General features: G+C 36.6%; 1 protein-coding gene across 1 annotated transcript in view; it reads left to right on the top strand.

The window, feature by feature from the left end:
• LOC144251242 (broad substrate specificity ATP-binding cassette transporter ABCG2-like) overlaps positions 1-23,359 on the top strand; it is a 33,959-nt gene extending 10,600 nt beyond the window's left edge. Inside the window, exons 6-15 of the mRNA XM_077794268.1 lie at positions 3,501-3,652; positions 7,957-8,050; positions 8,653-8,908; positions 12,315-12,397; positions 15,615-15,701; positions 16,800-16,919; positions 18,419-18,569; positions 20,563-20,652; positions 22,071-22,156; positions 23,195-23,359. Of these exons, the coding sequence (XP_077650394.1) occupies positions 3,501-3,652; positions 7,957-8,050; positions 8,653-8,908; positions 12,315-12,397; positions 15,615-15,701; positions 16,800-16,919; positions 18,419-18,569; positions 20,563-20,652; positions 22,071-22,156; positions 23,195-23,342 (1,267 nt within the window). The 3' untranslated portion in view covers positions 23,343-23,359. The remainder of the gene's footprint in view (positions 1-3,500; positions 3,653-7,956; positions 8,051-8,652; positions 8,909-12,314; positions 12,398-15,614; positions 15,702-16,799; positions 16,920-18,418; positions 18,570-20,562; positions 20,653-22,070; positions 22,157-23,194) is intronic.
• Positions 23,360-24,603: the final 1,244 nt, after the last annotated feature.

The raw sequence follows: 24,603 nt of genomic DNA, 5'->3' as shown, positions 1-24,603 counted from the left end.
GGGTTTTTATTGTGTGTGTGGCAGGGTTCCTACCCATGGCCTCATATTTGCTAAGCACTTACTCTACACCTGAGCAATATTTTCAGTCCTCCTTTCTCTTTCTCTCTCTGTCTCTCTCTCTCTGTCTCTCTCTTTGTGTATATATGTATATATATTATAAAAATATGTAAACATATTTCTGTAATAATTGCTGTTTAAATAAGAGTATATATTTAGATACCCATGAGTTCATATTTTTATTTTTATTTCCAGTCCAATACCTCTGTGTCATTTTTAGTTCTTTCCCTTTCAGCCTTTGCAAGTCACTTCAGACCATGAGAGATGTGACTCCTTTTATTTTAATACATTCACTTACTTGGTCTGTCTATGATTTAATTGTTTAATGCAACCAGTCTGCCACTTGCTTTGGGCTATATCTTTGTCTCCTACCTCTGGAAACCCCTCTACTTCATACTGTAAGGTGCCTGACACACCACCTTCATGGCTTCCCCTAGTACTTACCTTGCTTTCTCTGATGGCCATGCACCCATGAGAAAGTTTCTGATAGGAGAGAAAAAAACAAGACAATGCAAAGATGGCTGTTTGTTTAAATATCTTATGCTCTAGATGTCAACTTACATATAAATGAAGATGCCAGGTTATGGGCCTGGAGTTCAAGTACCTTTATAGAACATACCCAGGAAATTTTTTATTATCTACAGCTCTGCTGACAGTGTTCATTAGACAATGATGAATTGATACAGAATATTGTAACTATTTCCTTTATGTTTCTTACTGAGTAGCATTCAAGAATCCTGCCTCTTGCAGAGATCAAGCCCTGCTATGCACAGTCACTTGGAGTCTGATTAAATTGTAGATTCTGTTTCTTTAAGTCTGAGGTGGAGCCCAGGATTTCCCCTAGAGGACTTTAAGAGGAAATACTGATACTAATGCCACTGCCCATCCAATCACACTTTGGGTAGCAGGGCTCTCGTACAATTCTGTTTCCTGCTTCTAGTTGTCTACCAGCTCAATGATGTCTACTGAATACAGTTCCAGTTTCTGAGAGAAGGGCCAATCTTAGGCTTGTCATTCTCTTTTTGTAGCCTCTTTAGTTACCTTATTCATTTAATACCAAGTCACTGCCTCTCAGACACATATAAACACACCTCTTGCTTTTGTAACACTGAGTTTCTTTGACCAGGAGTATCCTTTTCTTAGCTGAGTCCTGTTGGTCCTTTTGATGTTCCACTTGTATCATCTTTAGCTTAGGTTGTTAGCCTTTACAAGGAACCCTTAGCTATATCTATTCCACATTCTATTGAAATTTTTGAACTTCTTGCCCAAATCTCTTTGGGGCAGAGCACCCTTGGGCACTAAACTATACTAGGAACTAATCAAATTTGTAGATTGAAGTGGGTCTTCTAAAGTTTTTTTTTTGTTTGTTTGTTGCTGTTGTTGTTGCTCTCAGGATTGAACCTCAGTGTGCTCTACCACTGATCCTGTGACCTTCTTACTTCTTATTTTGGGACAGTGGTACACCAAGTGGCTTAGGCTAACTTCAGACTTGAAATCTTCCTGCCTCAACCTCCTGCCTAGCTGAGATTACAGTCACATACCACCACACCTGGCTCATAAACATTTTAAATATCTACTTTGAACATTTTTACCTTTATTTTTTGCATCCATAGTAATAACTCATGTGAAATGGCCTTTTAACACTATTTCTACTACAAATTAAACCAGAGATAGAATCATAGCCTTACTTCTTCATAATTGTGAGTTAGTGGGTATTCGCTTAACTTTTAAGCTTTTCCTGTTAAAAGTTATGAAATTATAATATTGAAACTACCTTATTACAATAGTGTGAAAATTAAAATGAAGTAATTTCTAAAGCATTTAGCAACCTCATAGTACATACTTCAGAATGTTCATTGTTTTATCAAGGTAGAAAAAAGGAAAACTAATCCTAAAGTGATAGAAGACAAATCATCAATTAGAATTATTTGTATGACTATTGTCTTTTTTTAAAGAGAGAGAGAAGAGAAAGAGAGAATTTTTTAGTATTTATTTTTCAGTTTTCGGTGAACACAACATCTTTATTTTGCTTTTATATGGTGCTGAGGATGGAACCCAGAGCCCCGCGCATACCAGGCAAGCGTGTTACCTACTGCTTGAGCCACATCCCCAGCCCAGACTGTTGTCTTACTATTTACTCTATTACTACTTCTCAAACTTGATTATACTTGTAGGTTGCCTGGACAGCTTGTTAATAATATGGACTCCCTGTATCATCCTCAGAAATTCTAATTCAGTGTCTAGGAGGACTGTCCAGGCATCTGTATTTTTAACAAGCCCTATAGTAGATTCTAGACAGTCGATGGACCATCTTTTCAGAAGCCTAATGTTTTTATTTTTTATTTTTCTTGGTAAGAATCATCTTTTTTATTTATCTTGATTATGTATTTTAATTGCTCTTATGGTACTTATAAACACTGAAAAATTCTTCCAAGGAAAAAACTGACTCTAAATGCTGCCAAGTTAAAACCTGTTTAGAACACAAAGAATATGAATAATGTATATGAAAAATTCTTTCAAAACAAGCAAATAAAAAATTCCCTTAGTTGTTATTATTAAAGATACAAAGCCCATAATAATTACTACTTTTTCACAATAATTACTAAGGTGCACAAAAATCTTGATTTTTTTAATTTTTTTGCATATCTGGGTATGAAACCCAGGGTCTTACATATGTTAGGAAAGCACTTTTGATGAGCTATATCTCCAGCCCATCATGAATTTTTTTTTTGAGTTGCAGTGTTGTTGAAATAATAAAGAATGATACCATGTTTAATTTTTAAATTGAATATTAAAGTGAATTTCTAACAATTTAGTACTAATAAAAACATTGAATTAGGAGTGAGGCTGTGGCTCAGCAATAGCACACTTGGCTGGCATAAATGAGACACTGGGTTAAATCATCAGCACCATGTATTAAAAAATAAAGGTCTGGGGGCTGGGGATGTGGCTCAAGCGGTAGCGTGCTCGCCTGGTATGCGTGCGACCCGGGTTCGATCCTCAGCACCACATACCAACAAAGATGTTGTGTCCGCCGAGAACTGAAAAATAAATATTAAAAATTCTCTCTCTCTCTCTCTCTCTCTCTCTCTCTCTCTCTCTCTCTCTCTCACTCTCCTCTCTCACTCTCTAAAAAAAATAAATAAAAATAAAAATAAATAAAAAATAAAGGTCTATCAACAACTAAAAAAAAAAAAAAGAAACCAAAAAGATACATAAATCAAGGTATGGTGTCCAACTACAAGTAGAAAAAATATTTTAAAAAATGTTGAATTTAGATTCCCAAGGTGTCATGTAGGTAACATAAGATTAGGTGATAAGACTATAAGAGAAAATGAAGTTGAACTTCGAACTCTTGTTTTAGTAGTAAGAATAAACTGTTTTATTAGGAAGGGCAAGGTTCAGATGTGTAATGATTCATTATCTTCCCTCTTTTGACTTAGGATATCTGACCAGGGACCAACAATCATCTTTACCATTAATCACCCTCGGTATTCCATCTTCAAGCTGTTTGACAGCCTCACCTTATTGGCCTCAGGAAAACTATTGTACCAAGGTCCTGCACAGAAGGCTTTGGAATACTTTGCATCAGCAGGTTTGGTTGACGTTTTCATGGACTAGATCCTTCATTCTTGGAATTCTGGGAGAGAACAGGGGTGTTGATGGGAGCGCTGTTTGATCTTTGTATAAATTTATCTCAGGTTCTGCCACTCTAAAACATCCTTGGTCACTTTGTTGCCAAACATTTTCTTCATATGGCAGCATATGTGTGTGAGAGTGTTTGTACTGGTCCTCTGGCTGTTCTGCTTCCCAGTGACTGTGTGTGTTAGCTCTTCATTCCTATAATACATATCTGAGAAAAACTAATTACAAAAAGTATGATGGTTTTTTTGCTTCAAGTTTCAGAAGTTTCAGTCCACAGTCTACTGGATTCATTGCTTTCGGCCTGAGGTGAGGCAGAAAAAGGGTGGAGGAGAACTGTTCAGCTCATGGCAACCAGGAAAGAGAAAGAGAGATGAGAGAGAGAGAGAGAGAGAGAGAAGGAGGGAAGGAGGGGGGGAGGGGGGAGAGAGAGAGAGAAGAAAAAGAAGAAGAGGAGAAAGAGGAGGGAGAGAATGAGAAGGAAAGGTGGGGAGGGGAGACGAAAGGAGAGGAAATGGGTTGGGGACAAAATAAATCCTTCCAGCGCATGAACCCAGTGACCTACTTTTTCAAATTAGGTCCCACTTCTAAGTAATATATTCTCATTATTATCCCATGAAATGAATTAGTTTCCTGAGGAAGTTAGAGCCCTCATAATCAAATAATTTCTTAAAAGCTCCATCTCTGTACATTGGAGACCGAGTCTTAAATTCTTTAGTATTTAAGTATTTAAAGTGTATACTTTATATCCAAACCATAATATTCTGCCCTAACCCCAAAAGGCTCATATTCATCTCATAATGTAAAATGCATTCAGTCCTACAAGTTCCTCTAGTCTTTAACAATTCCAACATTTCTCAAAACTCTAAATCCAAAGTATTCTGTGAGACTCAAGGTAACACCTTAGCTGTGTGCCCATATAGATAATAATAGGTAAGTTACATGTTTCTAATATACAATGGAACAGAGTAGACATTTCCATTCCAAAAGGGAATAAACAGTCTCCAAAAAAGCCTTGTTCTTTGCATATATCCTTCCTCAGCAGACATTCCATGGTTCATGACATCTCTTAGTCCTGGCAACTCCATTACTGATTTAGCTTCCTCTCACAGAATCTCACATCACCCTCTCAGGGGCTGCCTGCAGAGACTGTGACCTTGACCCAAATTCCTATCTCCCAGGCCTTTCTTTGAAATCTGGGTAAAAACTTTCATGAACCCCCTACTTCAGAATTCTGCATTATTTAAAACTGGCACAACACAGATGACACCAAGGCCCACTGCCTGTAGGAACAGTAGCTGGGTCTGCTCAAACAATAGCTGTAGCAGCTACTGAGTGCTTGGACAGTGAAATGAGTCCTGGCAGGACAAGTTTCTAGGTGGCCCTGTACCTGCAATGTAACCCAGGACTCTCTTCTCAAAGCAGAGTCTTTCAAACTAGTTATCATTTTTACTCCTTTAAACATCTTTCCTTTTTTCTCCATGAAACATTGGTTTCTCTTTAAAGGCTCTGATTTCTTCAGCAACCACACCTTCCTTATTTGCAGTTTTACAAGTGTTTTTCTGGCCAAACAGACAAATTTTAAATGTTTCTTCTCTGCTTCTTGTTGCCATTTCTCACTAAAAATATGGCTAAAAGCTACTAGCAATAACTATGCCACAGTCCCAATGATTTGTTGCCTTGAAATTTCCTCCAGTAGATTAATTAGTTCATCATTTTTAAATTCAGCCTCAGAGAGTGTCGAGACATGAACAAAATGGAAACAACTTCCTTGTCAGAATGTACCACTTATGGACTTTAGTCCAGTTCCCAAAACAGTCCTCATTACTATCTGAAATCTCATGAACACAATCTTTACTGTCCACATTCTTGTTGACATTCTGGTCTCCTGAGATCACACCATAATTGTCCATTAACCTCTGCTTACAACATTCCAAAGCTTCTCTACCTTGTATCTCCACATTTTTCCAAATTCCTCCCACAAATCATTTTCAAAGGCTTCTGAAGCACATGGTCAGGTATAGTCACAGAAATGACCACACTTCTTCTTAATCAACTCTTCATTGTTGTGATCAATAATTGAGAACAGTAACTTAGAGGAGGAAATATTTATTTTGGCTCATGGTTTTGGAGGTTTCACTCCAATACAGCTATATGCATTGCTTTGCGCCTTAGGTGAGAACTAAGCTTCATTTCTTTGGGCCTTTGGTGAGAAACATCATGACAGAAAGGTGTAGTGGTGGAAACTGTTCAACTCTTGCCAGCGAGGAGGGAGGGAGGGAGAGATGGAGGGAGAGAGAGAGACAGAGAGACAGAGACAGAGAGAGAGAGGGAGGGAGGGAAGAGGAAATCAGGAGCATGATAAATTCTTCCAGGGCATACTTCCAGTGACTTAATTCCTCCCACCACACAGTAGTCCATTCAAGTTATTAATTTATGAGATTGCTATATTATGTACCGTGCCTTAAACATGTGTGTTGTGGTTTAGATATGAGGTTTCCCCAAGAGGTCATGTGTGAGATGGCATAACAATGTTCAGAGGTAAATTGATCAGACTATGAGAGGTATAACCTGATCAATGGATTAATCCACTGGTATATATTAACTGGATCATAACTATAGGCAAATAGGGGGTGGCTAGAGGAAGTAGGTCACTGAGGACATACATTTTGGGCTTATATTTTGTTCCTGGTGAGTGAAACTCTCTCCCTAATTCCTAATTATTATGTCCTGAGATGCTTTCCTACTCCATGCCCTTCTACCATGATGTTCTATCTCACCTGGGCCCACCACTACGGAGTTGACTGATGGTGGACTGAACCTCTGAAATCATGAGCCAAAATAATCTTTTCCTCCTCTATGTTTTTATTTTCAGGTCTTTTGGTCACAGTTGATTAAAACAACATGAATATTTGGGGAAATTCATATCCAAACCGTAACAGTGATCTTTCCCTGAAAGTTCAAAATTTAACTACTTGGATTTATATCCAGTTATTCTGTCAGTTAAATATTTATGGAATGGCCCAAAATTATTATTTTGAGACCTATAACATATTGCTTTTTTAGTTTTTACCATGACATGTAATCTTGCTCTGCCTTCATGAGAGCTCGTGGAGATGCTACTTAACTTTCTAGAAACATTAGACTCAAGATTTAGGACTTAAGTGGGTGTGAGTGATCTATTAGTCAATGGAATGGCTAATCCCAAATCTGATTAGACCAATATTTCAGGGATGTCTGATTCTTTGAATTTTTTATTAAATTATGTGATTTTTTTAACAGCACATACAATCTGCTTCAGAGATATTTGGGTATGATCATAGATGCTTCTCTATGACCCCAAGCAGTTGTCTTTTTAAATTTGTTTTTGTTTAATATCTCTCCTTTAAAAATAATCAAGCATGGGGGCTGGGGATGTGGCTCAAGGAGTAGCGTGCTCCACTGGTGTGCGTGCGGCCCGGGTTTGATCCTCAGCACCACATACAAACAAAGATGTTGTGTCTGCCAAAAACTAAAAAAAAATAAAATAAAATATTTTTTAAAAATCAATCTCTCTCTCTCTCTCTCTCTCTCTCTCTCTCTCTCTCTCTCTCTCCTCACACTCTCTCCTTAAAGAAAAAACACTCTCTCTCTCTCTCTCTCTTTAAAAAAAAATTTAAAAAAGTACCCAAGCATGTATGGGTCTGGGGAGTCCAGAGGAGATAAGAATCAGATCACAGGCAAAGTTTAGATGATTTATGCCACCACAAGTGAAGGAAAGAGTTCACGTGTACTGTACTGGTCATTTTCTTTCCAGAATGCTACTCTGAAGGATTTGTTCCTCTTTGGAATTATGACAGATTGACAAATGATAAATTTGAAATATGAATTTAATAGGTGGAAAAGCTATCTTGTTGTCATTAGTACTGCCATTCCAGTATTTCCTGGATCAACTCAGAGAATACAATGCATCGGGCCTTCAAAACTTCCTTCCTGTACTTAGCCTTAGTCTTATGAAGGAGTATTGATAAACTCCAGGAAATTTAGATAGCTTATTGAATTTTACTACTTATTGTAGATAATAACTAATGTAATATGTTCTAAAGAGTCCACATTTGGTTGGATATGTATGTATGTATGTATATATGTATGTATGTATGAAAATGAGGGAGAAGATGATAATTCTGCCTTCCCTAGTCTCACCCGTCTCACACTGTGTGAGTCCTCTTTACTTTCGAAGACCATTGGGTTGAGTTGTTGGAGGGCCTTCTTTTGCAGGTTATCCCTGTGAGCTGTACAACAGCCCTGCAGTCTTCTTTCTGGAGATCATTAATGGAGAATTTTCTGCTATGGTATTAAACAGAGAGGAAGAAGGGCGTGAAGGTACATCAGTCTCAGATTTACAGTTTTTGCCTAATCAATTTGGCTGAGGTTTTGTGATATGGAAGGATATTCTAACAGGGCTTTGTGAATTTGCATTAATGTTGTGTTCTGATACCAGTCAGCAGATAGGCTTTGTTACCTGTCAGTGCTATGGTTTTTTGTTTGTTTGTTTTATGAGTGAGCATTTATATGTACTTTTGATTTTATGGGGGGGGGGTTCCATTTAAAAATAAATATGCTCATTGTTATAGTACTTATAAATTAGAAACAGTTTTTTATGCATTAACATGTATAATTAAAGGACCAGATTTTTATATTAACATTATCACTCTGTATGAAGATATTTATTTTAATAGTTATGTTCCAAGTTGGGAGGAAAAGGTCAGTGAGTTTCCTGTATCCGTAATTACAATCATAGTAGTAGCCAGCTCATTCACCTGTGTATTCCTAATGTGAAATGTGGCAATAAAGCTAGTAATTTTTATATTCAAGCTTTAAAATCAAATTGTTATTGAAGAAAGGGGTAATAGAAAAATGGATTAAATAACTTGTTGTCTGATAGTAGTGTTTTTGTTCTTTATTCATTTTTTCTTTGAAAGTCAGCGAGACTGAAGAGCTCTCCAAGGGTAAAATACCAGTCATAGAAACATTAGTTGAGTTTTACCTCAACTCCTCCATCTACAGAGAAACGAAAGCTGAGTTAGACCAACTCTCAGGTGTTCAGAAGAAGAGGAGCTCAGCCTTCAAGGAGACCACCTATATCACCTCCTTCTATCATCAGCTCAGATGGATTGTCTGGCGTTTTTTCAAGAACTTGCTGAGTGATCCTGAAGAAAACATATTTCAGGTGACCTGAAAACTCTTTTAATTATGCTGTGAAATACCCCTGTAGAATTAACATGGTTTTGATATGATCTACTTCAGGAATTGGTTTATTCTCTTCCATTCACTTATTATTCTTCCTTCATTTGGTATGTATTCATGGCCAATAGAACAACAACAAAAAAAAATCACAAGTTTTACTTATGGGAAAGTTTCTTAGTGATTCTTGGATTACCTCACCCAGAATTTTTGTTGATTTAGACAAATTATAATGGGTAATATTGAGTAGAAAAAAATTTTCCTCAAAAAAAAAATAAAGACAGTGTGTCTCAGATATGTATGGGTATTGCATAGCTGTCCACTTTCATTTGCAGAGTCATTCACAGGATCATGTGTTGCATTTTGGGAACTCACAAAGCAGTACACAAAATGAGTAAAAATAAACATTTCTGGTCTCACAAAATTCATTTGTTATGAGGGTAGAGACATGATAATTAATATATCAGATTGCAGAAAGGTCTATACAGAAAATTTAATCACCAACAGAGGGAGAACAGGGACGGGAGATGAAAGGCAGTAGGGGCAAGAGGGTTGTTTTGCCCTTGAAATGTGGCAGTGAGCGAACATGATGTTAATGAATACAGTTGAGGGTTGTCTAGGCTGACCATTGTCTGGGCTGCCCACTGTCTGGTGGAGGATCCTGTATGCAAAGTGCTGTTCCTTATAATTCACCTTCCTTATTGAGAGATTTTAAACTTTAGAAAGCACTAGATACCTCAAAGGGTTTGCATTTTATGCACAGATAGTAACCAGACTTAACAAGGCTATTCACTGTCAGGTTAACCCTCTTAACTAGGATGATATAATGTAATTTTCTTCTTTGGCTAGCTCTGTGGTCATTGTTGATTATCACTTCTCAAGGTTTTTCTGTTGTTTTTATCCCCTGTGTCATACAAAGCTTTTCTAACTTCCAGTTCATTTTCTGTCATTTGTAAGGAAATCAGTTTAGCTGATTGTTTGGGGTTGAACACCAAGCCTGGAGACACTAGGCCTCTGTCTGCATCTTAAGGAGGCCTAGGACCAAATGCACATTATCAATCATTGATTTTCAGTTGAGTATTGAAAGATGGCTTTTGTTGGCTCTAATGAAGTACTACTGACTATTTAACGTTAACCATCATAATGTTCATATTTAATTATTGCCTGCATCTGTATTTGAGTCAGATTGTCAATTTCTGCAAATATTTGTTGTGCTTTTGATCTGTCATTTCTCTCAGACCATGGACGGTTTTATGTCCTACCAATCAAAGGTAAAGTTTTACTGTTTCAGAGCAAATTTGATGTCATTTGGTAGCATGTCAGATGACTTAGATCTATCAACCTGCATTATATATTTTTGAACAATGTGATGTAATCCATTCATTCTTTCATATGATTTATGTATTATGTTTCTTACTTGCTTCTCAAAGTAGTAGTTCTGGACAGAGTATTATTAGGACATAGCTACTTGGAAATACACCAGGATGGTGCATTTGGTCCTAGGTGTCCTTAAGATGCAAACAGAAGCCCAGTGCCTCCAGGCTTGGTGTTCAGCCTTCTGGTCTCATCAGTGAACTCAGTTCTGCAAAAGGAAGTCCAGCAATATTCAGAGAATAGTAGTCTCTAGAATAAGGGGAGAACTCTTAGAGATCCCTGAGTTTAGTGGGACAAATCTCAACAATTTTGTAAATGCTGGAATGTTGGTGTAGGTAGAGGCAAACTCTTTTGTGGAAAGCGCCAAATAGTTAATATTTTAGGCTTTTCAGCTCCATATAGTCCTTGTCTCAGGTAGTTACCTCTCACATTAGAGTGAAAGCAGCCTTAGTTCATACATAAAAAAATGAACCTGGCTATGTTCTCCTAAAACTTTGATTCATGGATCATGAATTTCATATAAATCTCCTATCAAAAGACATAGTATTTTTATGATTTTTTTTTTACTTTATAAAGCTGTTATTAGTTTGTTGGCAGAAGAAAAAACAGTAGTTGGCCTCATTTGACCTGTGGAGCATAGTTTAATGATCCTTGTGGTTTAGGATTCTTAAACTGGAGTGTTCTTTTTGCTTAAGTTTTAAAGATAGATTTGTTAAAATGTTAAGATAGATTTGTTTTATGGCTTCCTTCTTATAAGACCCTATCTGTTACCTGATAACTATGTTTTGATTTAAACTAGTTATTTATACAGTTCAGACTTGACCTCTAGCCAGCAGTTGTATTTGGAAGTTCTTAGAATAAATGAATTATCTATATAAAATTATTTAGAGTTTATTCAGTGTGCTAAAGTTTTCCTGATTAAATCAATTTGGAAGACATTGTTATCAATCTGTCTGAGAATCATTGTTTCTATTAACATATTGAACATCTATAGATTTTTTTTTTTTTAGTGAAAGCTATAGACATCCCTCAGAACATATCCTTGAGAAATGTTGGTTCAACATATTTGAACAAAGACTGAGTAACATTTTGGGGGAACTCCTTTTTCATCTTTGTGTTTAAAACAAACCAGATGCACAAAGCTCAGATATATGGCCATTATTGCTACTAATGCTTAGTTTTCTTTTTTTTAATGTAAGACAGAATAATATGTGTAACCTCATAATAGTGTGCATGATGTTGTCATGCAATTCTTTGTTTTGTTAAATGTTTGAAAACTATAGGAAACATCCTAATACTTATTGGTAGTATAAGATGTAAAGTTGGAATGAAAAAAACTAAGAATATGGAGTGTTGAAACTGAAAAATTAAATATTCTTAAAAGTTATTCTGTATGAAAGTAAAGACTCTTGTTTACCTGTTTATATTGCACATTGGTAGAACCATCAGCATTTATTTGGAAGTCTTTCCAGATTAGGGTCCTCACAAACTATTCTTTACAGATCATGCTTCATTTTTTTTTAAACTTTATTTTCCTTTATGCCATAAATGTCCTTCACTGATTATTTCACATTTTAATACTGTTATAGCATTGAGTTTCATTTGTTCCCAAATGACTTCCCCAGATCCCTGCATGTCTGTTAACTTTAGTAGCATTTTTGGGTTCAGTACCTGAATTGAACTGGACCCTTAACTGACAGTGCCTGGTAGACACTGAGAGTAATTTTAGCTTGTCCAGTAGTCTACTTGTTGTCCTGCCAATTCCCTGAAGAAAAGATACCTTAATTTTCCATCTAATTTAGATAGCATTTTCATAACATATACTGCTTTATATTCTCCTAGTGACTCTGGCCACACCATTAAAGTGTTCATTGAAATGGAGAGATGTGATTTTTTATATATATATAAATATATATATATATATATATATATATATCATATAATAATAAATGACATGAAAAATCTTAACTCTAATTGAAATTCTTACCCTTTTTATGTTCATTTTTCTTTTTGAAAAGATAACTGTGGCAGTCATTCTGGGAGTGGTCATAGGTGCATTTTTCCTGGCACTAAAACATGATTGTACTGACATCTACCATAGGTAGGTAAATTTGGATCTTGATTTTGATAAATTTCCATTACATTATTCAAGCTTGTAGACATCCATTCAAGAATTTGGATTTATGATAAGTATGATGAAAAACTCAGGAAAGAGTCAATATTCTTTTTTACACATGTATACATATGTGTGGTAAATTATATGCAAGCTGAAGTTTACCCTTTCAACCATTTTTATATGTACAGTTCAGTGGCATCACATACATTTTTACTGAGCATCCATCACTGCTATCCACCTCCAGACCTTTCTTTCATATTCTGAAATGCAATCTTCATACCATTGAATAGTAAGTCTCCATACCCACCTCTCCCAACCCTTGGCAACCATCTGTGACTTTCTCTGTTGCAGTCATATAATATTTTTTTTGCATATGACTGGCTTATTTCCCTTAGCATAATGTTCTCAAGGTTCATCCATACTGTAGTATATGTTGGAATTTGTTTTTTAAGGCCAACTAATTGTCCACTATATTGTTTATGCATCCATTCATGAAAGTCTGTGTCATTGACCCCTTTTTGGCTATTGTGAGTTATACTGTGATTAGTAGAATTATCTCTGTGAGTCTCTGCTTTCACCTCAATGGGGTATATTGAATGGCTGGGTCATAAGGACTTTCTGTTAAGATTTCCAAGACCTGCCATGCTGTCCTCCACTGCAGCTGCACCATTTTCCATTGTTCCAGCGGCAGGCAGGGGTCCCAGTTTCTCCACATCCCCACCAGAACTTGTTCATTTTTATTTTTGTAAATAGGGATCTATTGGATTTTTGGTGAATATCTTGTGAAGCCTTTTGCCTTTTCAAAATTTAATTGTTTTATTTTTTCATTATTGTTGACTTGGAGTTCTTTATATTTATGAATTTCTGATCCTTTATCAGTTACTTAATTTGTGAATAGTTTCTCCTATTTTTTGGGTTATCTATTCACTCTGTTGGTAGTGTGTTTGACACATAAATGTTTCTATTTTTGATGTAATCAAGATTGTCTGTTGTTGTTGTTGTTACTAGTGAGTCAATTTCTTTGAATTTTGGTTTTTTTTTTTTTTTGGAACATAGGAGTGTCAGATAAGAGGACAGGACTCAGTTTTTCCTGTTGTGTGGAGCACTCATATTACTTGTTGTGATTGTTGCCTAGTTTCAACTGTAATGTGTCCTTTAATCTCTCCTCATGATGAGAGATTTAACTGGCTGTGTCATGTCCTGAACATAGGTGCTCAGCAACATCCCAGACCCAGGGTTCTCCTCATAGTTCACGTATGGAGAACCATACGTGGCTACCTGATGGGATGGCTGCTTGTCATCCAGAGCCTAAGGTTACCTCTAAACAGCCAAAGGGGCTGTATGGTCTTATCCCCATTTTATTATAGAGGGTGATTGTAAAAGCTTGTGTCCAGTCTGTTTTGATACATGGAGAAGGCTGGCTATTTTCTAAACTAAGAATGAGCATTGTTTAGATTTACACTATCCCCCAAACTCTCATGTGTTGAAGGGTTTCCCCAATGCAGGAGTGTTCAGAGGTGGGACTTTCAGGTAATGATAGAATCATGAAGGCACATTTCTCCCCAGTGGATTCATCAATTGAAAGTTAGAAAGACTCGTGGGTGTGGGACCTCATTGGAGGTAGCAGGTCACTGGGGGCATGCCCTGGTGGAAGGTTGATCTTTTCCCTGGCCCCTCCTCCTCTCTCTTTCTCTCTGCTTCCTGGCTGCAATGAGCTGAGCAGCTTTCCTCCAGCATCACTTCTGCCATAATATTCTGCTTTTACCCCAACCAAAGGAGTCAGCCAAGGGTGGACTGAAACCTCTGAAACTGTATATCAGCGTAAATTTTTTTTTCCCTGTAAATTGTTTATGTCAGAGCCAGGTACTTCCTATAATCCCACCTACTTGGGAGGTGGAGTCAGAACAGCCTCAGCAGCTTAGCAAGATCCTGTCTCAAGACAAAAAATAAGGACTGGGGCTGGAGCTGAGTGGTAAAGTGCCCTTGGGTTCAACCCCCAGTTCCAAAAAACATTGTTTATGCTAAGCATCTTGGTCAATTTCTTGAGATTATTTTTGAAGAATTTAGACATCAACCTTATTTTAATTTGTCCTTTTGACTTACCTTTGTTCACATTTTCTGTGGGCATTTGGCTATGTGAAAGTAGCCTGTGTGTGTGGAGTACCTAATCCCTCCTGGGGTGATCAGTGATTTATTCTTTTGATTAGAAAACAGTAGTTTTGCATCATTTTGGAAACTATGCCCTTAAAGCACTCTCCAGCAGTGACTATCAGTCCTTTATCATTTGAAATTGCTAGGGAGGCCAAAGGTTTTGTTCTTCTTTGGGATCAAGTACTATCCTTGCACTTTCTCTAACCTGTATAACTAAGAACTGGCTTTGAATTCTATGTAGAGTGTGAGCACCTTTGATTTAATAGCTTTATAAGGTTGTAGTTATGGCTAAGCAAATTTGGAAAATGTATTTTAAAATGATTCCACTAATCCCAATTGTAGATATTTATGGAAATTATTTGAAATCAGTTTGTGAAAAAGGTGTCATCAGTCCTATGTTCTTTGCAGCACTATTCACAATAGCCAAGTTAAGACATCAAAATGCCTGTCAGCAGATGAATGGGAAAAAAATGTAGTATGTATACATAATGGAATACTGTTCAGCCCTGAAAAATGAAATTTTGTCATTTGTGACAACATGGATGGAAGTGGAGAATATTATGGAAAGTAAATTAATCCAGGCTCAGAAAGACAAATAATACATATTCTCACTTATACATACATTCCAGAACAATTAAATAATTCTTAGAAGCATGGAATAGAATAATAAATGGTGGTTGCCAGAATCTGAGGGATGGGCAGAATGAGGAGATTATGATCAAAGGGTACAAAGTCTCAGATTGAAGAGACACATATTTTTTTTTATTTTTTTGAGATACATTGCTCATTGCTGTGAAGATGCTAAATAATAATATACCTTTCAAAATTGCTTGGATTAAATTTCAAATATAAACAGAGAAACACTGAATTCAAGGTGATGGTATTTCTTTGACCAGATAGCTCAGGCTGCCATAACAAAATACTAAAGACTCTATTTTAAAGAAAAATGTTATATAATTTGTGGAAGGAGATCCTGTGAGTTGAAAGCTGATCTAATAGCTTTGAATTGACTGAGGATTTTTTTTGTTTGTATGTTTTTCTGTCCTGGCAGAGCCCGGGCACTCTGTACACTGACTATCTTCCAGAGTTTGGCTGGCCTGTTAGGAGGAAAGAGTGTTGAACTGGAGAAGCTCTTTAGGTGAGTAGGTTTCTATTTCGGGAGTGGATCTATAATTGGGTCAAAGGTGTGACCCAGAGGATTACCAGTATTTTTCTTTTATTTCTTGGTTTGTTTAGTTGACAAATATAAACTGTATGTATTTATCATTGTGTAACATGAGCTTTTGAAATATGTATGCAAGTTATCACAATTAATTGAAAACAAGCAGTCAAGAGTGAAATAGAAAATCAAGAGCTTGTGGGGCCTGTCACCAAAGGAAAACAAAGTTTCAGAATTAGGTGTGGTCATCAGTTTGCAGTGCTGCAGAGAAAGCCAGCAATAAAGAGCTGAAAAGTATCTTTAGGTTTTTTGGAAATAACAGGCCACCATGACCCTTGCAAGAAAAGTTTGAAGTTCTTGGTAGAGAGTTAAGTTGTAGGATTAGCAATTGGAGGTGGGAGTACAGTTGGCCTTAGTGGATGAAGGAATAGAAAGATCAAGAGGGCAGTCTTACACTAAAAAGCAGACTGGGTTGTTTCTTCTGCTTTCAAAGCTGGAAGATATTTTACCCTATTTATATGCCAAGGACTGGAATTATCAGAAAGGGAAGGAATGAAGATACTGGTGGAAGAGTTTGGAATTTCAGGAGAAAGACATCAGGAAGAAGAAAGATGAGGGTTTGGTAGCTGATGGGTGTATTGCTTGGTGATCTTTGGAGGGAGAAGTCATTTTCTTTTTCTAACATGAGAGTAGCAGAAGTATAAAAAGTTTAGGGATCATAAGTTGCTTTGAGCCCTTGGAGAATAACAGTGTCATCTTTTACAGGGTCAGAATTGGAGTGAAGAAAATCTTCTGTTACTGCTAAAATTAGCCCTTTTTGTACTACTAAGAGGGAGTCAGCCTGAGAGGAGAAGCAGGGTATCTGAGAAGAGTGAGGAGATGCAGACTCTGTGTCCCACCTCCAGGGAGGCTATACCTGCAATGGAGAAGGGATAGGGGCAGGGTGGGAGGGTCAGCCTGGAGCCCGTGGGCAGCTGGTGGCAGACCTGGTGGCAGCAGGAACCTGGACAGCAGCGTCTCTGCTGGGCTGTGCCTTGGACTAATCTGGGATGCGTGGTGTGTGTTTTTGTTTTGTAGACAAGAGCTTATTAGTGGATGGTATGAAGTGTCATCTTACTTCTTTGGAAAACTGGTATCTGAATTACTACCCAGGAGTTTGCTGCCAATTATATGTACTTGTGTAGCATACTTCTTGATAGATAAGTAACGATACAAAGAGAATGTGTCCTTAGTTTTGCTTATGTGTTAAAACCAATTTCTTTTGCAAGCAAGTTTATGGTTCCTACAACTAGAAGTACACACTTCCCATCACTAGGGAAGTATGGATCTATTGTGCATGCTCAACAATAGCCATTCAGTTGAGTATTGTTGTCAAGTCTTTCCCAAGTGAAGCTTCTTGTTTTTGATTTTGGTGCCATGCTGGGTATCAATCCAATGGCTTCATGGATGATAGACAAACGCTCTATCTCTGAGATACATCCCCAGCTGTTTTAAAAATTTTTGTCTTGATCAGGGTCTTTCTAAGCTTCTCAGACTGGTCTGAAAATTTAGATCATCTTGCTTCAGTCCGCTGAAGAACTGGGATTGCACACATGCCCCATGCTCTACTCAACAGAACTTTCAATATTTACAAAACTTCATTTTACCAAGATGCCACGTATCATGAAGAAACATAGAAATAATTTATAAAAAACTCAACACTATGCTGAGGAGCTGTGATAGTTATTGCCTATCTATCTATATCGTCTCTCTTTGTCTCTCAACATGTGACTATATACAGATAAAATTTAGATTGGTATGTATTATTGATAAGGTCTACAGAGATATATAGAAAAGTAAAGAATCTGTGAACATGTCTTCTTTCCCTATACCCTTAATAATGAGAAAAAGATGGTTACTTTGGGGTTTATTGATTTAATAGATCATTGTTGCATTGTTCTCAGAATTTACCCCAGGGTCATTGCTTCTGAATTTCTATGTGTTTCTCTCTTTCTCACATACACTGGAAATATCTATTTATGATAACACACTATAGTATAAGAACCAAAAACTTCCGGTTTACAAATAAGAGGTGTATTATAAGGAATTGATCATGGTATCTAGGCCCCAGACTCCTGATCAGTGTTCTTATAGCTGTTCCAAATCTTTAAACTATATAATGAATGTTTGCTTGGTACACTTTTTAAAGTATACTTATCTTATTCCATTCTCTATCACAGAGCCATGTGATGATTTGTCTGGGAGACTTAGGTATGGAGATTCCTTTCATTCCTCCAGGCATTAAAACCACTGAAGTTGTGAAACCTGATCCCTATTTCTTCAGTAATGCAGTGACAGCAAATAGTGAGCAATGTGGTGATGTCTGAGTATAGGAGAAGGCAGTATAATTTGACCAGTTGTGTTGCCTGTGCCTCTCCATCTAAGTAGTTCTGAAGTTTGTCCTAATTCCACATAGGAAAACAGAGGTGCTATACGGAAAAGTGCTTTGGAAGTAAATGTACAAAATAAATCTGTGTGGTAACTTCATGCAATTATATATAGGTGAAAATTAAAATTGCTGGCCCATGGTAGTTGGATGTGGGTAACTTTCTTCATTCAGGTATTAATTGCTCTGAATATTAGCATTATTTGCATGGTAAATGATCCTGAATACATATTGACCTAGGCAGCAGGGCTAAACCCTTCTTTTCTTTCTAAGGATTGAAACTGGAGGCAGAAGCTTTCTCAATCAGGATGCTTACTGTTTTGATGGTGTACTATTCAACTGCTTCCCTGGTACTGGCTATAGGTTCATATCAACGTTTGTTCATAGCAGCAGTTTTAAGTACCTATTATCTGTTAATGCTGGTGAGTATGAACTGTACTTCTCTCAGAAGGAAATTTCCCCTTCTTTCTTCCTTGTACCTTTACCTGTCATTTAAAACCTACTTTGAGTATTCTATACATGGGACTTGGATGCTTCCAGGAGGCCTAGATGAGGTATATTCTAGAGAATTTACCAGCTTTCCTTCTCAACTTTATCCAAGCTTATTTTGCTAGTGTTCTAATGTCGTTAGTATGAACATGTGTTTAGTGATGAGCTTTTAAGAGACACTTCTTGATAGTATTGAATAAGACCTTGAACTTTAGAAACCAGAGTAATGAGATCAGTAGACTCTCTACCTGCTTTTCATGCTGGAGTTAGAGAACTCCCAGCTGTTTAACCAGTGGAGACAGTTTCATTGGATGCATTGAAACTCCAAGGTGAATGTGAAGCTCCTTGAGAAGTGTAATAGTGTGTGGCATGGGGAGGGGTGTCTTACCTGGGTCCTGTATTTTGAAAAGGAGTGTTTTAAGAATCCTGGAAAATTCTAAAGTCCACAGTACTAGGTGATTCCCTTTTTGTGTTTGTAAGAATCTCTATATCAAGTATTTCTGCTTATCTTTTCTTTATAATGGTTACTTAATTCTAATCTCACATGGCCCTAAAGTTTGTAATCACATAGATGAATTAACAGATAAACAGAACAAGTTCCATGTTTTTTTTTTTGTGTGTGTGTGTGTGGTGCTGGGGATTGAACCCAAGGCTTTGTGCACATGAGGCAAACACCCTACCCACTGAGCTATATCCCCAACATAGTTCTCACATTTTTGTTCCATGACATGGACTAAATAGGAGTGCTTAACCAATTAATGCACTTGTCATCTCTGCTACAATAGATGTCTTTCAGTGATACATAATCAGCATAAGTTCTTGTCAAAGTGTAAATCTTTTATTTCTGAATTTGTCAACTACAATGTATCTCATTCAGAAAGTAATGTCTTGTTTATATTTCATCTAATAAATAAAATATCCTTTAATAAATACAGATGAATTGTTTGATTTATTGTATGTTTTGACTGAATATTGTGTAAAGGATCTTGGTAGAACCTTAAAACCATAGTCATAAAACCACATATTACTCAGAGATGGTATGTGTTATATGAAGCACTTCGTTAGGTAAAATCTAAATGTGGGCAGACATACAACATTGTCATTATGTTGCTATCCTAGTGGTACCAAGTACCACCTAAATTGTACCATTTAGGACAAGTGTTATATGAACCTCATAGCTGTTCCTTGTGTTTTGAGAAGTTGTTCCTAGCATCTCTATTGTAATATTGATTTCTGATAGCTTTAAATGGAAGTATTGACCATATTTTCTGCTGTACTTCATCATATTATTGTGTTTATCAGTTCTAGGCTTTGGGTAATCTGAAGCCTGCATTCTGAACCTCAAATTATTCTTAATGTCATTTTTTAGTCATTATGCCATAAAATATGTATTTTCAACTACTTATATAGAATTTATGTTATAGTATCATTAAGGAATATGGAAAGGATTTGAAATATATAAGAAGTAATATTAAAGTAAAAAAAGGAAGTACATGATTTACATGCAAATACTACTCCATTTTAAAAATAAGGTATTTGAATACCTGAAGATTTTGGTATCTGTGAACTGAGGTTCTGGAACCAATCCCCCTCAGGTACCAAGGAATGACTATTTCTTAAACTTCCATTGTGTGCAGTTACAGAGAATGTTGAGGACATAGTCTTAATAATTTTAGATCATCCAAATAGTATATATTATACAGATTATAGGAAATGGTCCTTCCTTTAAAATAATAAACAACCTTAGATACACAGAGGTGTATACACATTCAAACAATGAAGATTTTTTTTAGAGTAACTGGAAGAGAGTTGATCCTAGTGGAAATGTTTGGAAAGGTGTAGAGTTGAAAGTTGAAGAGGGTATTATCTAGAATTCTTCATAAAATCACAAGTTGGGTTCTGATTCATGGTCTTTGCTTTTTATAGGGTTTATTGGGTATATTGCTGACTTTCACTCCTCTTCCACCTTGGCTATCATGGCTTGAGTATTTCAGTAACCCTCACTATGGCTATTTGGTAAGTTGTCTTCTTCTCTTACAGTACATGTGTTTCCAAGCTATGAGAAAAGCAAAATAAAGCCTGACCAGCTCATTTCCCCAGCCATGAGCTGTGAATGTCTGTGATTTTGGAGTCTCCTTTCAAGAACAATGAATGAAACTCTCCTGTTAGCCTCAGTTAGCACAAGTTCCTGGAGTCACATGGGGTTTTCCCCAGTCACCCCATTGTTTGAGGAAGAGGAAAGTCATAGATAAATCTCATAGTAAAATGTGAAGATAAAAGTTGATGATAAACATGTAGTGTTTTAGTTAAATAAGGAAGTAAATGAGAGGATGAGAGACTAGAATTTATAGTTTATATCAAAAGGAAAACTAGAACAGAACGAAAATCATATAATACTCAAAACCATATTGTCTTTCATGAGCTATTCAACTCCAAAATAACCTGTGTCAATACAGAATGATTACATTTTTGACTATCATAATTAAAATGGATTGGAAAAAATAAATAAGAGATTTTTGCTATTATAAATCAGCAATATTCTTTGAGCTCTATTATGTAAGGAAAATAAAAAGAGACACAGAGACAAGATACAGAGGCAGAATAGCAGAATAGTCAAGCTGTCAGCTTTATTTATTTATATCAATAAGTTTCATTAGATCATTGGCATCAGTAGTACGTTATTGCTCATTGTGTCATTAGGCAGCTTACAGAGTAAGTAACATTATGCAGCTTATTCCTCACTTACATGCTATAGTTGCAATATGTAATGTTAAGAGGTTTGTGTGGCTCTCAAGTGTCCATTGTTTAAATTTACTGTTATGTGGACAGGTTCAGGTGCAACGGAGCTTGGTGAAACATCGTGGTTGTCTAACAAGAGAGTTTTGTTTATTCTCAGGAGCTGTGAGCCTGAGGTCAAGGTTAAGGCTGATAAGACTCTAGCACAGATCCTCCTTATGCAGAGCATTCCTACAGCAGATAGGCATCCCATGTCTTTGCACAGAAATTTTCCTAGCAGCCAGGCATTCTGTGTCTTTGCACAGAAAATTCCTAGCCACCAAGCATGCCACAGTTATGAAGCCATCAGAGATTCCAAACCCAATCACAGAACCATTTCAATGTTATATCATTTTAATTATAGTGTTCAAACTATAAAATTGGGAGAGAAGGAAGTAACCACAGTCTAATCTAACCAGAGTTCTCCTTTCTTATCCAATGGGAACCAGCATCTCAACCCTAGTCTACTTTATTTCCAGGGAAAATTAGGTACTTTGCTGTGGCAAAGACATGGCAAGAAAGAGAATATTTTTTAGAAATAATAATAAACATTAAACTTGAGAGCATAATTGTGATAATCCCTTGACACTATTTACCCTGCCCCCTTGTGATAATCCCTTGAAACTATTTATCTTACCCTTCTCCCCCTTGTGTTTTAGGCTTTGCAACACAGTGAATTTTTGGGACGAAACTACTGTCCAGAACTCAATACAACAGAAATCAGTAGCTGTTCCAATTATGTAATGTAAGTTTGCATTCAGTGTCACATTGGGTTTGCTTACTATCATAGTATGATATGGAAAAGTCCCTGGCCTCAGAGCTGGTAAGGATCCTTTCAAGGTCAATAAGACTTTCTAAGCCTAAGTTTTCTAACTTGTAAAGTGAGTTGTTGTGCACTAATGTATGTGAACATGTTGTGTAACTCTTGTTCTCTTAATAGTAAAATATTATCGAATGTGAAAAAAAAATGAGTTCTTTTTCAGAACATTTGAATTTGTAATAGACTGTTTTCATGGTTTACTAAGGGCTTATAGTCTGTGAACCTCTGGATTGGCTACTGGTAAGCCCTGCCCAGGTGCTTTCTCACCTCTGACAGAGGCACTCCATCCTGCTCTCCTCCACCTGCTACTTAAGGTTTGAGCCTGATCCTAGACCTGCTGGTATCTTCCTGTCGATGACTATCTGCAATAATCATTATAGTATTGGTGTGAGAGCTGACAGAACAGAATTCTGTTCACAAACCCTTTTCCCCCCTGGTTCTGGTTTTAGAATTCTTAGCCTATTTTTTGGATGACTATCTTGTGATGTAAGCAGAATTTAAGGAGCTTTGATCATATAAACAGGGGACAGAGTTGTCATCATCAAAACTAAGGTTTTCCCAAGAGGAGAAAATGAATTTGCTTGATCAGTATTTCCTTTGAAGAGAGCAGCATTATAGATTTGAAAACAGATGAATCTGAGAAGCCTAGGAAATTGGTTCATAGTGTGAATCTGTAAAATTGGCCAAGTAAGTTAAGCCTGCATCATCTCCTTTTTGAAATATGCATAATATTTATATTCCTTTAGATTGTTTTACGAATTAACCAAGCTGTAAGGCGCAGGTTGCTTAATATATCTAGCAAAATTTGAAGTACTCAATGACTGTTATCTATTACTTATGAAATGACAGATACTGAATGTTTAGATGACCTGTAGACTTCTTTAACAAAGGAATAGCAACTATATTTAGTACAATTTGAAAGATGTTAGGAATATAGTCATATATTTTTGTGTTGAATTTCAGATGTACTGGTGAAGAATTCTTGACAAACCAGGGCATCGATCTCTCACCTTGGAGTTTATGGAAGAATCATGTGGCTTTGGCTTTTATGATGATAATTTTCCTCACAATTGCCTACCTAAAATTGTTATTTCTTAAAAGAAGTAATTAAAATCACCTTTAATATACTATGAGTTACTCTTACATTAATAAGAAGCACCTTAATTTATTTTAAGTATCCAATGAAGACTTTTTTGTTGTGCATGATTGCCAACATACTGTTGAAGTGTTTTCAATAGAAAAAATTTTCAGAAAAATCACAACTAACAGAACTATAAATGAAAGAATCCAAGCCCAAAACTAGTATATATAAGTTCCTCTTATTAGACAATAATTATGGGGAGAAATTCAGTTGAATTTATCAGTCTGAAAAAAGAATTGAATTCTAGAAACTCTTGACTAGTTATAATATCTCTGACTGATTAGTTTTCTCATTTTTCAACCTCAATACATAGGTTAGTAGCCCTTCTCTTTTAATAGTTTATGAACTATGACCTGCCATTACTTAATAAATAACAAATATGTTAAAATATTAATGCTATATTGGAAGAATGAAATCTAAATTAGATTGAAAAAAACAGTGATATTTCTAGGGTAAAAAAATTCATGATGATAACAAAACATGTCTATGATAATCTTATTAAGGTTGGTGGAACTTACTGATACTTCTAGTGGGGGTCTCAAATCTCAGTAGTCTTTACTATGGGTTTGAGATTTAGTTATACAGAAAGCCAGGCCGAGGATATGGTTCTTGTGAATTTCTGGGATATTCTGGCTCTGAAATCACTTCACTCCCCAGATGTCTCGGTGGCATATATGTGGTTGCTTCAGAATCTCCTGAGAGCTCTGTTAAGACACCCATGTCTGGCCCTGCCTGTCTCAACACAGCAGCACCTGTGAACCTGCCTCCATGAAGAATTTGCCAGGGCTAAATTTGGTCATTTCCAAGGTCCTTCCAGGTTTAAAAACTTTAGACTTATAGTCTAATGACTGTTGTATCTGGGCCCACACAGGATCCCCCCCACTTGTACACCTTGTTTATTTCTATACTCTGTGTTCATCCTCACCTTTACCAGAAATGGGAAAGTATTTGCCAGTAATACTGAAATATTTTTAATCCTTTCTTTGATTGAAGGGTATGTAAAAAAAGTACAGTTCAGTGAATTACCAAAAATGAAGACATGTGTGCAACCCCAGTTCAGGTCAAGAAGGTAAAACATGGCCAGCACTCAGGAGGCCCATGTGCCCTTTTCTCAACCACTACTTCCTCTTTTCTCCATGGGTTGTTTTTGAAATGACACTTGTGTATTCATCTCTGTTACTGTTATCAGAACATCACTACAGCTCAGGTTTGTTTTGTGTGCACCAGTACA

The sequence above is a fragment of the Urocitellus parryii genome (genome assembly GCF_045843805.1).
Source record: "Urocitellus parryii isolate mUroPar1 chromosome 10 unlocalized genomic scaffold, mUroPar1.hap1 SUPER_10_unloc_3, whole genome shotgun sequence".
Lineage (NCBI taxonomy): Eukaryota > Metazoa > Chordata > Mammalia > Rodentia > Sciuridae > Urocitellus > Urocitellus parryii.
Note: the sequence above shows the minus strand (reverse complement) of the source record. Positions and strands in the feature narration are given on the sequence as shown.